This window comes from Malaya genurostris, chromosome 3, assembly GCF_030247185.1.
Source record: "Malaya genurostris strain Urasoe2022 chromosome 3, Malgen_1.1, whole genome shotgun sequence".
Lineage (NCBI taxonomy): Eukaryota > Metazoa > Arthropoda > Insecta > Diptera > Culicidae > Malaya > Malaya genurostris.
Genome location: NC_080572.1, coordinates 40,526,402 through 40,539,365, shown reverse-complemented (window position 1 = coordinate 40,539,365; position 12,964 = coordinate 40,526,402). Strand labels below are relative to the sequence as shown.

At 38.0% G+C, this 12,964-nt stretch overlaps 1 protein-coding gene across 2 annotated transcripts in view; it reads right to left on the bottom strand.

The window, feature by feature from the left end:
• LOC131435257 (dehydrogenase/reductase SDR family member on chromosome X) overlaps positions 1-12,964 on the bottom strand; it is a 71,720-nt gene that overhangs the window by 17,478 nt on the left and 41,278 nt on the right. For both annotated transcript variants that reach the window (XR_009230471.1, XM_058602940.1), the window contains exons 3-5: positions 3,779-3,886; positions 3,194-3,373; positions 2,916-3,123 (exon numbers count right to left, since the gene is read on the bottom strand). Coding sequence is in view for 1 of the 2 variants with exons in the window: in XM_058602940.1 (XP_058458923.1) it covers positions 2,916-3,123; positions 3,194-3,373; positions 3,779-3,886 (496 nt within the window). In the remaining variant the exon portion in view is untranslated. The remainder of the gene's footprint in view (positions 1-2,915; positions 3,124-3,193; positions 3,374-3,778; positions 3,887-12,964) is intronic.

Here is a 12,964-nt window from a genome sequence, read left to right as displayed (position 1 = left end):
CAATCAATTTTCACAAGCTTATGTTCAAATCTTACAAATTACAATCTTACATTACAGCCAAATACATTCAAATAGTCGTATAAGTTTTCAGTTAGTAACAGGGCTGGTTAGATGATGACCAAATACGTTTATTTTACTCCGGAAGTACCGGAAATAATGTTCGCAAACTCAAAAACGGAACTATCTTCATTTTTTCAGAAATAACTGAGTAGATTTTCACAAACTTCAACTCGAGTAAAAACAGGTAAGAATTGAAAAATGTGTGCTAGTGTAAAGTTTTTGTTCTTAAAGCTTGCTTCATTTAGAAATGGAACAAACTTTCGCTCATATTGTGGCGCTCCTGGTGGACGCATTTGGAAGTTCTTGGCGCCCACATGTCGGGAATTTTGTCAGCTTAACGTATGATTTTTGACATTCCGCAAATCGACTGTACTTTGTAAACAATCAACATGGAAGCCGAAAGAAGGGAAAAAATTGTGCACAGTTATTTGGAAAATCCATTGTGGTTTGCATCTAGGCTAGCTAAACAGCTGATATTGCCCAGAAGTACCGTATGGCGCGTTATCAAACGGTATGAGGAAACTTTGACGACGATTTGGAAGCCTCAAGCCAGTCGTCGGAGTGGAACTGTTGACCGGAAACTGCGTGGTAAGATTTTGAAGACGAATAAGAGGAATCCTAATCTGTCGGACCGTGATTTGGCCAGAAAATTCGGTGCTGCCCATAGTACCGTGAGGAGAACTCGACACCGGGATGGAATCAAGTCGTATAGAGCTAGCAAATAGCCAAATCGGACCATAAAACAGAATAATGTGGTCAAAATTCGTGCCCGGAAACTATATGACCAGGTGCTGACCAAGTTCGACGGGTGTTTTCTGATGGACGATGAAACCTATGTCAAGGCTGACTTCGGGCAAATCCCAGGTCAAAAATTTTACTTGGCAACGGCTCGGGGGGATGTTCCAGCCAAATTTAAATTTGTTTTTGCCGACAAATTTGCAAGAAAATTTATGATTTGGCAGGGGATTTGCAGCTGTGGCAAAAAAAACGAAAGTTTTCGTTACAAATAAGACAATGACATCTGAACTATACCAAAAAGAGTGTCTCCAAAAACGAATTTTGCCGTTCATTCGATCCCACGACCATCCCGTAATGTTTTGGTCAGATTTGGCAAGCTGTCATTATAGCAAAGTCGTTCAAGAATGGTATGCAGAGAAACGGGTCCAGTTTGTTCCGAAAAACCTTAACCCACCCAACTGCTTCCAGTTCCGCTCTATTGAGAACTAATGGGCAATTATGAAGAGGAGACTCAGGGCAAAGTGAAAGGTTGTCAAAGACATCAATCAGATGATGACCTGGTGGAATAAGATAGCTAAAACGATGGACGAAGAAGGTGTGTGCCGCCTAATGAGCCGTGTTACAGGAAAAATTCGAGAATTCCTTCGAAACCGAGACGAATAATTTTATCCGTATTTTTTCTTAAAAGTATGAAGAAAACGCTACATTTGTATAAAAAAGGATCTTGAATTCAATAATAAATAACTGAAATACAGGCAATTGTCTTTGTTCCAATTCTATCTGAAGCAAGCTTTATTCAATATTCAAAGAAAAGTTTTTAGAAGAATCCCTTAGTAATATTAATAAAAACATGAGTTATATGACAAAGGTATGATAACACCACTAGGTGGATTGAAGTAGGGTTTTTTATATCAAAGCGAGGACTTTTTGACCGACGCATTAGTGCCTTTCCGTTGCCCTTCAAAAATTTTCATCGAGCTATTTTGTTTTACACAAATCCAGGTAGATTCAGTGGGGTCCATTCAGAATGATTTAGTAATTCACAACAGTGGCACATCGAAAATATTCTTTAACTTTTGAACTTCATTAGTAAAACACCAGTGAATTAGAGTAAATTTTATAAAGGGTTCATTGTTCATTGTTAAAATAATCGAAATTTGCGAAAAAGTTTCTGATCTGGCAGGCGATTTGAAGATGTGGTGAAATAAGCGCTCCCTTCACTTTTTCTGGCGCAGTCAACGGTGCGATCTACGACTGTTTAATATGTATTCTAGCTAGGAGACTCTCTGTTTTCCACGATTCTTCGCGTAGATCATTCGACTTAGGTTGATGTCAGAGTGAGCGCGGAACGCGGACCTAAGCGAAGCGATTCAATGCGATGTACTGATTTCGCATCGCATTCACTGTGACAGGTTTGCTCTGATCAAATGCAACTAGCTCGCACGTGCGCCTCGATGCTTTGCGTGACGCTTTCACTCTGACAGCAACCTTACGTTGCCTCTCACCCCATTTTAGTTAATGTATTTTGAAGTTACTGTCGAGTGGAACCGCATGCAGAGCAAAACTCTAGCTAGAATGGTGCCTATCTACATACCTACATACTACCTCAAAACCGTCGTCGCGGGTATGAGAAAGGTATGATACTTTCTCTTTCATACTCGTTGATATCAAACATTTAAGAACACTTTATTTTTAATTTACATATTGGTGGTTATGTCATACAACAGAAGACTGTATCATAAATTCTAGATCTTATTCTCGATGGAATATAGAAATTTTTTTATACGTCAGATTTAGCAAGATATATTCTGGATTCGAAACATATCCCTCTTACAAAGGGTAAAATTTGAAAAGTGGCACTATAGCAAAGAAAGGCGAGTTGTTATGTATGTGACGATGCAGAGAACGGAAAGTTAGTTTAAAACTGTTTACAATTTGAAAAGGTTAAGCTAGCTTATATCCTAATAAACTGTCCAGTTTTTATTCAACATTCGATTATAAACTTTTAGAAAAGCCCCTTTGTAATGTTTGTGAAAATATGAGTTATATGAGAAAGGCATCATACACCTTGGACACATGTTAAATAATCAAACATTGTCATTCATGAATCAACTTACGTCCGATTGATGTCCCAATAGTCGATTTCACCGATTTTGTTGACGCACGACGACACGTTGACGATTCGGGCCCGTAAATCCTTGCTTCCCGCGGCACGCAGCTGCGGCAGCAGCAAATGGGTCAACAAAAAGTGACCGTAGTAGTTGATCGCCATGTGGGACTCAAATCCCTCGTCCGTCAACTTGTACGGAACGCCCATCACACCGGCTGGAGAAGAGAACAAAAAAAAAACGAATCATATTTCTGTGTTCCACCTGTTTCACCTGGGATACCGTACCATTGTTGATGAGGATGTGAATTTTGTCAAATTTGGATTGAACCCGGGCTGCAAACTCCCGCACAGATTTTAGGTTACCAATATCCAGCTTTTCGTAGTGCAGCTTGGCCCCGGGCAGCACCTTACCCTGCTCCAGATACTCCTCGACGGTCTTTTTTGATCCCTCCGGGTTGCGGACACCTGTTGTAGGCGTCGTTCATTGTTCGACAGGTCAATGCCGGATGGTTTATATGATGAGTAAAGGGGATGGGAAGAATGGAAAAAAATGTTAAAACGAGCTTGTTTTCCATACATACAACTTTTTGGAAAGTGTTAGAAAATGTCTCATCCAATTAATTGGCTATGCAAATCCAGCAGAGCATTGTTCAGAGAGATGAACAATAGCGCTGCAGATTGCTATGATCGCCCACGACCGGCATTCAACTTCCTGTCTAATCCAGTTACCCCGGACTACGATTCTCGATAGACTAGGCAACCTCACAGCGGATTGCTTTGATAGCCGTATGGAATCACATTTTTTGTTGTTGTTGAATGCTTCAAGCGCACAGAAAAAATAGTCCTCTGAAACAATGCAACGGAACCTACCTAGTATCACCTCGATGTCACATTCGACGAGTTTTTTCACGATGCGCAACCCGATGCCGCGGTTTCCACCGGTGACGAGGGCAATTTTTCCCGATTGCTTGTAGAGCTCTGTGAAGGAAGAGAGAAAGAGAGAAAGACAGATAGAGAAAAAAGACGAATTGTTCGGAATTAAAAATGGTTTTGTTCGGGGAATCGTAGCAAACGGAGGTTGAAAGTTACGAAATGGCTTTTTCCAATTACGACGCCTTATTCGCTTGATTGAGACGAGACAAATGCATTGCGAATCAAATCGTCTGAGGGAGGACTTTCTTTGTTAGATGGTAATGCGATTATTCGAAAAAAGATATTTCGAGTAAACCTTTTGGTTCAGTTTTCTGTGAAAAGTGAAAAAATAATGAAGAAGTGAATGCAAATAATTTGTCTTTTTGACGAATTCGTCGAAATTTTGTTTTGTATTGCGTCTCAAACTGGGTACATTGTCAGTATTTCCATAATAATTCTGCCTGATGATGTTTTTCAAATGCAGCACGAACACGACAGAACACTTATGATTTCGAAATTCGAAATGAAAATAACTGTCAAATTAATCCTTACCAGTCGCAAACTTTTTGTGTTGGTAGAGTTTGAAGTCATTACAATTTTTGCAGCTTCGTACTTGAAATAAACGTATGCCTTTTACAAACATCGGCGATCAGCATCAAGGTTATTGCAAATTGCTGGAAAACGGGTTTTCTATCGGAGCTCAAGAGACACCTAGTGTTATATACCATTCAATGCACTATGGTCCGAAACGGGAAATTAGCGTGACAAAAATATTTTCACTATTAAATATTAGTTTTTTGTAGTTGGTGTTTTCACAAAAGTTGTTTGTAATCAAATGGCGCTCCTTTTGATGAAAAGTGTTACTAGGGTGGTCCTCATTTAGAATGAAATCTGAAATCTAACTTACCTTATTGAACTCAAAAATGATTTTGTTGTACAATAATGTTGTAGGAAATTTTATTTTGAGCAACTTTGCTGAAAAAAGCACCTCTCTAGCTTTTCATTTGATCTAGTTACATCAATTTTCCCGAGTGGCTCTTGAAAAATCACTTTTTTTGTTCTAACTTTTTTGTGAAACGTTCTACGGGAAAGTTTTCTTTAGAAGAGTTGTGGTACTAACTAGAGAGATGAGACACGCAAAAACTACAGCCGAAAATCGATTTTTTGTTATTTAAAACACTTCCTGAAACCCAATAAAATCATTGGTTTGTTAAAATGAATAGAATGTATTTATTCGAACCAAAACTCATTGTGCGTCGTTTTCCAGCTTTCACAGGCTATTCGGTACACAAGTGGATGAGAAAGAAGGGCCAGTGTCATAGGCGTCATGGCACGATGTGGATAAAAATATTTGCATTTTACTAACTTGCACCAGCTTGTTGGAATGGTTGTCGAGATCATGAAAATTTCTGTTCATAAATTTATCATGGCCAGCTAGCTCGGAATAACCATATTACACAGTATCTCTAATCCTCAGTTGCTCAAACTCAATTGAAGTAGTTTTTTTGTAATAAATTATTTAAAATTGTTCTGCAATGTATTTTCGGCTGTAGTTTCTGTGTGTTTCATTTCTCGAAAGGACAATGTATGGAACACTTGTAGAACTAATTTGATACTATGATTTTACTGAAGAAAGTATGTTGATACGTTAAGGCGTTTAAAAGTTATGCAATGTTTTTGAGATTTTTGAAGGTATTTTTAAAACTAATTTAAATAAGTAAAAAAAATAACACCCTCCCAAATTTCTCTTGAATTTTTTTTTTATATTATGACCTTTCAGGAACCACATAGGATATATTTTTATCGATCTGACATCTAATGAATATTGATAATTGAAGCTTGACTAGTTTTTGATGAAAAAATAATCATAAATTTTTACTGGTAGCTCATATGAAAAGCTTGGTTAAGCAAAATTATGCGCAATAGTTAGTACAACAACTTTTCTAAAGAAAACTTTTCCGTAGAACGTTTCACAAAAAAGTTAGAATAAAAAATGTGATTTTTCAGGAGCCACCCTACTTTTACTCGGGAAAATTGATGTAACTCGATCAAATGAAAAGCTAGAGAGGTGCTTTTTTCAGCAAAGTTGCTCAAAATAAAATTACAAACAACTTTTGTGAAGACACCAACTACAAAAAACTAATATTTAATAGTGAAAATATTTTTGTCACGCTAATTTCCCGTTTCGGACCACTGTGCAATGAGATCGAAAAAGGTATGTGTGTGTCTGTGCACTTTTTCAACGATGTTTCTCTTCGCACCATTTTTTCGGGTATAGCTGAACCGATTCTTACAAACTTAAGCTCGTTTGAATACTACTGTTCTTTTTCTATCCAAACTTTTCGCTTTTCTTTTATAGAAAAGCTAAGCAATCACTGTGTAAACCGACTTTCAACCGAGGACCGAATGTAATATACCATTCGATTCAGCTCGACGAACTGAACACTGTGTATTATTGTTGATACTTTTATTTTCGAGAATGTTCTGGAATATGCGACGTGAGTGTTCAGTCATGCTTTGCTGAATTAACCGAAACAATTTGAATAAATTTATGTTTTAAATCAGCTCAAGTTCGTATTAGTAACTATCCTGGATTAAGAAGAGATTTTCACCATATTATGAGTAACGAGTTCTTCAAATTCTCTAGTATGCAGAACATGGTAGTCTCTGATTAAATAATCTCATATCAGATTTTCATTAAAAAAATTGCTTAATTTTATCCAAGTCCGACTTTCGGTTCTAACATTACAAGACGAAGACGAAATTTCAAACCGTCATGAGAAATCGTAAGAAATCTTCTAACTTCGGCTCAAAAATGTTTGAATATGTAGTTTTTATGAATTGATATTTGAATTCTCCGAATTTCACTACACCGGAATCCAGTTTTCGATTTCAGAAATACCGAAAATAGTGGTAAAAATCTGTAAAATGAATTCATTTTCTCACATATGGGTGAATCGATTTTCACTAACTTAAATTTTTATGTAGCATGCAGAATCATTCAAAAGAAATCTGAAACTTTTTTATGTTTAGTATTTTGATGTATCCTGCTATAACTTACAGGAGACAAGGAATAATATGTGCCAGGCTTCCTTACACCACTAGGTGGATAAAGAAGGTTTTTTTTGTTTGTTTTGCTCGTGACATCTCGAACGGAATGGTTGGAGCTTCGCTTGATACAGCTGATGTTTTACCAGTCACTGATTTCCGAAATTTTTCCTTCAATCTTTCTGGCTGTTGACAAACGTTCTTCGTACACTTTTACTGAAATGATCGCATGGATGCGTGAGAATGTCAGAATCTTTGAACGATTGTTTTAGTTTTTGTTATTTGGTGAATTTAATGGCCTCGTTTGCATTAACTTATTCAGATATAATGATTGGTCTTTCGGCGACTCTTATTTTGTCCATATTGGTTTGCGTATCCGTGTACAATAGTAAAATCAGTTTTTCATGTTATTGAGAAGTACGATAAGTACGACTAGTATGTGCTTGTTAGTAAATTATTCATCACTTTTTTTGCAAATCCTAGCTGCCGGGTCATTAGAAGCTTGTTTACACAATTACCAGATATGCCTTCGGGGGAAACCCGACTGGCCCATCATACACCGATGTGGTGTTTCCCGAGAAACAGCACTCAGGGGGAAATGATGATGAAGTACCCCTATCGAATACCAATGGGCGTCACGGACGAGAGTGGGCATCGACTGTCCGTTCGCCATCACCCATCCAACTGCCAAGACGTACTTTACTGAATAATACTCTGCCGGGAATGATTCCACTCCAGCACATCGGTTGACTAATTATTCAACAGATCTCAACCGCACTGATTGATGGAATTTGCTGGCGAAGCCGGGCGCAGTGGTGGTCAGTTTCCCGCCCATACACATCCTTCCGATGGGTCAATCGATACCTTGAGGTTGAATTATTTATTGCTTTGCTTGTCCCGAAAGGGAGATAAGTTCAGTGAAGGATATCGATTTCAACTTAGACGATAAAATAAAATTATTTTCGATGACGGAAATTCACAGCTTTTACGGATAATGTTCAATCTGGTAGATCAGTATTTATCGACCACTAATTCCCAGTTAAAGTTTGATTTTCGAACTCACTCACTCAAGAAAATTTTCTCAGGTCGATTGCTACCGTAAAATGCTGTCAAATTTTATAGGTTTAGTTTAGTTAGAGTGGATAAAGAATCAATCTCAGAGGCCTTTGAGAAGTATATCTGTTCAACAAGAAAATGTATGATATTTGTTTCTGTCGAACGTACTTTTAAACCATATCGGGCATTGATGCCCTCGGTATCTTAGAGCTTAAGTTTAAGCAGTGTGCCTTTAAACTTATATTATTGAATAAATACCGGGCATTGATTCAATACATAGTAATTTTGGTTTCATTCTTTAATCCACCAAATGCTAGTTTCCTCTATGAAAATCTAAGAAAGGACCTTAATGCAACTGCCCGTGTGTCGCTACTTCGTTTTTGATCTAGATTCTAGATCTATTAAGATTTTCAAAGGTTCATTTGATGTAACATGATTGGGAATAACAACTTTGTGCAAACTCCATTGATCCCGACCACGTTCGAGTGCAGATCTAGTTGGAAAGGGAAACATCTTTGATTTCGAAACCGAGGAGGCCTCCGCATTCCCACATGTATCACAGGAAATGGTAGTTCAGTAATGAATTATTCATATTGTTAACATGAGTTTATTTCTCTGGGTAGTCGATTACCGAGAGAGCTTTGAAGTTGTATCGCATTTTGTGTTGATATGTTTATTCTACTGAAATTCGATCCACGACACGATTTTCGTTCTGCTGCATCAGGGCTACTACTTAAAGAAATTCTACACAATCACTGTGAAAAACGAAGACCGAAGGGTGGACTATCATATACCCTTTGAATCACCTTGTAGAGATCGCGAAATGTGTGTGTTTGTGGGTATGTAACTAAAATATGTAACAACTTTTCTTCGAGACGTTTGAACTGATTTTCACAAACTTAGATTCAAATTGGCCCGAAGAAAATTTTTGAATTTCATATGGAACTGACTTCCGATTCCGGAATTACAAGGTGGCGAATGAAAAAAAAACTGCAAACACAATTGTTTGCGAAATTCACAAAAGAATGTGTGAAGCTTATTTCTCAAATATAGTAAACAAATTCCTCCAGTTCACAGATCTGGTAATTAGACACCCACATAAACACATTTCTGTTCAATGTTCTCGAACCTATTAAAAGTAAGAAGCATGCCCGTGCACAGGAGGGGTAAGGGGTTTCTATTTTACAAAAGTGCAAATAACATGACAATTTATACTTCGTTCTCAGAATTTGTTTTTCAGCGTCAATATTGTAGATGTTCTTTCAAACTTTTGCGCCATCGTCAAATTTGATCACCAGACCACCAATCCCTTTCAAGACACCCCCCCCCCCCCTCCCCCCCTAAATGACTCCTGTGCACGGGCCTGGTAAGAAGTAAAGATGGGCAATCCGTTCGAGAACGGTTCAAAAGAACTAGCTCTTCTGGAAAAATGAGTAAACTAGCATTCCTTATTAAAAAATGATAGCTCTATATTATTTTAAATAGAATTGGAAGTAATCGAGTTTTTTGAGAGAGTGTACATTTTAACATTAACTGCGTATTTAGGAACGATCGCAGGTTTCATGAATGTGGTAAAACTTGCATACATTCGCAATCCTACTTATGTAAGTTTACAAAACTCTGAATTGAATCAGTCTGTGTAAAAAAAGGTGGGCAGGTTATGTCAGAGACATAACTGGATGACGTGAATACAAATAAACCTGGCACGCTTCCTTCACACTTCAGAATGTCAGTTGGCTGATCGATTGTGTAAACTGTGCAAGCTTTCCCCTTCTTCACTATTCGAAGGATGCACTTACACTAAAACAACATTGCTTTAAAGGGTGTGATAAGAAGAGCGAGGATAGACACGAGTGGCACGATTTTCAGAAAGTCCGCCCAGCTACTTGGTTTCGCTGATGATATTGATAGTATAGCACGCAACTTTGAGAAGATGGAAGATACGTACATCGGACTAAAAGCTGAGGCCTAGCGGATCGGACTAGACATCAATGTGTCAAAGACAAAGTACATGAAAGGCAGGGGCTCGAGAGAAGATAACGTCAGCCACCCATTACGACTTCTGATTGGTGGTGATGAAATCGAAATGGTCGACGAGTTCGTGTACTTGGGCTCACTGGTGACTGCCGATAATGACACCAGCAGAGAAATTCAGAGACGCATATTGTCAGGAAATCGTGCTTACTTTGGACTGCGCAGGACGCTTCGATCGAGCAAAATTCGCCGTCGTACGAAGTTAACTATCTACAAAACGCTGGTTAGACCGGTTATCCTCTACGGGCACGAGTCCTGGACAATGCTTGCGGAGGATCAACGCGCACTTGGTGTTTTTGAACGGAAGGTGTTGCGAACCATCTTCGGCGGAGTGCGGATGGAAGACGGTACGTGGAGAAGGCGAATGAACTGCACCAGTTGCTGGGAACTGCACCAGTTGCTGGGAGGACCAACCCTCGTTCAAACGGCCAAGATCGGGCGGTTACGGTGGGCCGGGCATGTTGTTAGAATGTCGGAGAACAACCCTGTTAAAATGATCCTCGATAATGATTCGACCGGTATAAGAAGAAGAGGCGCGCAGCGGGCAAGATGGATCGATCAACTTGAGGACGACCTGCGGACGCTTCGCAGCTACGCAGGCTGGCGGCGAACAGCCATGAACCTAGTTGAATGGAGACGCCTCCTGTATACAGCAGAGACCCGCGTGGTCTACGACTGAAAGAGTAAGAGTAAGTACTTACACTAAAGTACGGATTAGTTACATCAAACAATCTGACATACAATTAAATATTACGTGATAATTTGTACAATTCTTCATAATAAAAACCTGTTTTAATCCAAGTGATTGTTTGTGCATTAACTAGTATAACATACAGAATGAAAGAGTGCTTTGATCGCTTAGGTCATCCTAAAGAAAACGAAGTGGGTTCAATATTATAGGTACTTCCAGCGCCGGAACCCGAGAACCGATATAATCGAAGTAGGTTCGTACGGCCATTAACTAACATGACGTACAAACTCTACTAGTTTTTATTCAAATTTTGAAGTTTTTATACGATTTTGCCATCGTAGTCTAAACGACGGTTTAAATTTTTGTTGACTCCGAAAATATGCAGTAGTTTTTGGTAGGACCATAAGACCTTTCATTTGACTCTACGATTGGTAATATCAGTTTTGCAAACTCTGAGAAAAGTGAGTGAGATTCATTTTTGAGCATATGAATATTTTCTGAAATTCAGAAATTCCGTATGAGACCGTGAACCCTTTCATTTGAATCTAAGTTTGTGGAAATTGGGTGAAATCCATTTTGGAATATATGATTACTATTTCCGGTGCTTCCGGAACCGGAAACCGGGAACCAGGATAGCCGGAGTCGGTTTGTTTATTTGCCTACTGATAATGGCTATTGATTTGTGAAGTTTTGAGTTCAGTTTAGAAAAATTTTTGCGACTTTTATTTCGCCGGTTTAAGTGACGGTGTACAATATTTAACACACTTTACCCAAGAGACGTTTCATTTGAATGAAAGTTTGTCGAAATCGGTTTAGCCATCGAGAAAACCTAGTGAGATTATTTGGCTCATACACACACAGACATTACTCAGCTTGATGAAGTGAGTCGAATGGTATATGACACTTGGCCCTCCGGACCAATTTTTACTAGTCGATTTTTCAAGTGATTGCAATAAATTTACTCTTTTTTAAGGCGAATGTAATGACAATAATAATATCTGACACCACTTGCACCTCTGAACCGGTGCGGTAAAATTTCGTTTTCAATCGAATAATATAAGATGAAAATGAAATTTATGGCCGCTGACCGTCAGCATATCCCTACTAATTCATTTGACTTTGCTCCCAGAATTCATCGTCAGTTGAATAATCGTACCTAGTCATTTGAAGTTTTGCTTGCTCAGTTTCGAGTGCCAAGTAGTCTAACTACTTCATTGCCTTCGCTCTTGGTAGTAAGCAAGTTCGAACGAATAGAATAATAAATGGAGTAAAGTATTAAAAATGAAAACTGAAGGAGGAAATTATTAATTTATGTGTATTCTGTGATTGATATTTCAGCTATCTGGTGTGTCTTTCATCTATTATCTTGAACCAATTCGAATGTTTACATGAACCTCATTTGAAGGCCGCACTCACACTATTGAAAGAGATATTTTGTTACTTCAAGAGATCAACTGACGGTGGCTAAACTGAGCCTCGATTGAAGAGTTCGGGCCGTCAGCAAACATTGTGTGTGTCAGAGAGTAAAGTTTACTGCATTAGAGAGATCGTCAATGTGTTCCACATTCAGTTTCAATTGAATTGAATGAAGTTTTACTGCACTGCTCTGAGCTCAACATCGCTAATTCAAACCAATACACACAAAATTCAATTAAAAAACAAACCAAAAAAATACGAACATTTTCTAATCTCTCTTTCAGACTGCAAACCTTCACTAAGCTGATTATATTCACTTCCGATTTTCATATTTCAGCAGATAAGTTGATGATCATATAGCAAACATTATGTTGATACGTTAGATACAACGAGAAATATTCACTATCAAAAACTTATCATGCTTTCGGAGGGTGAATTATGAAAAGGCGTCCCATAGTAAAGTAAGTCGTATTCACGACAAAATCGGTCAACTGATATTAAATAATCGATCAAGCATTATTGAATAATGGATTAATCGACACTAAATAATTGAGGAATTCATATACAATAATCGATATTTCGAAATCGAACAATCGATACCTATACTACATTCCTTAATGATTTAAATCATGAAAATTTTAATGGAAGATGAGTTATTGCTCATAATATGAATAATTTTGCTCATAAAATCATCAGTAATAGTTATGATTTCACGAGAACACATGTGTCATGATTTCCATGATTCCTGAATCATGGTTCCGATAATGGATTTGTATCCGTGTAGATGTGAACTAATCGATTAATCAATATTAATTAATTGGAATTAAATCGATAAAAAATAATCGATTAATTGACAGTTAATTATTAAATAATCGACTATCGATATCAAGATAATAAAT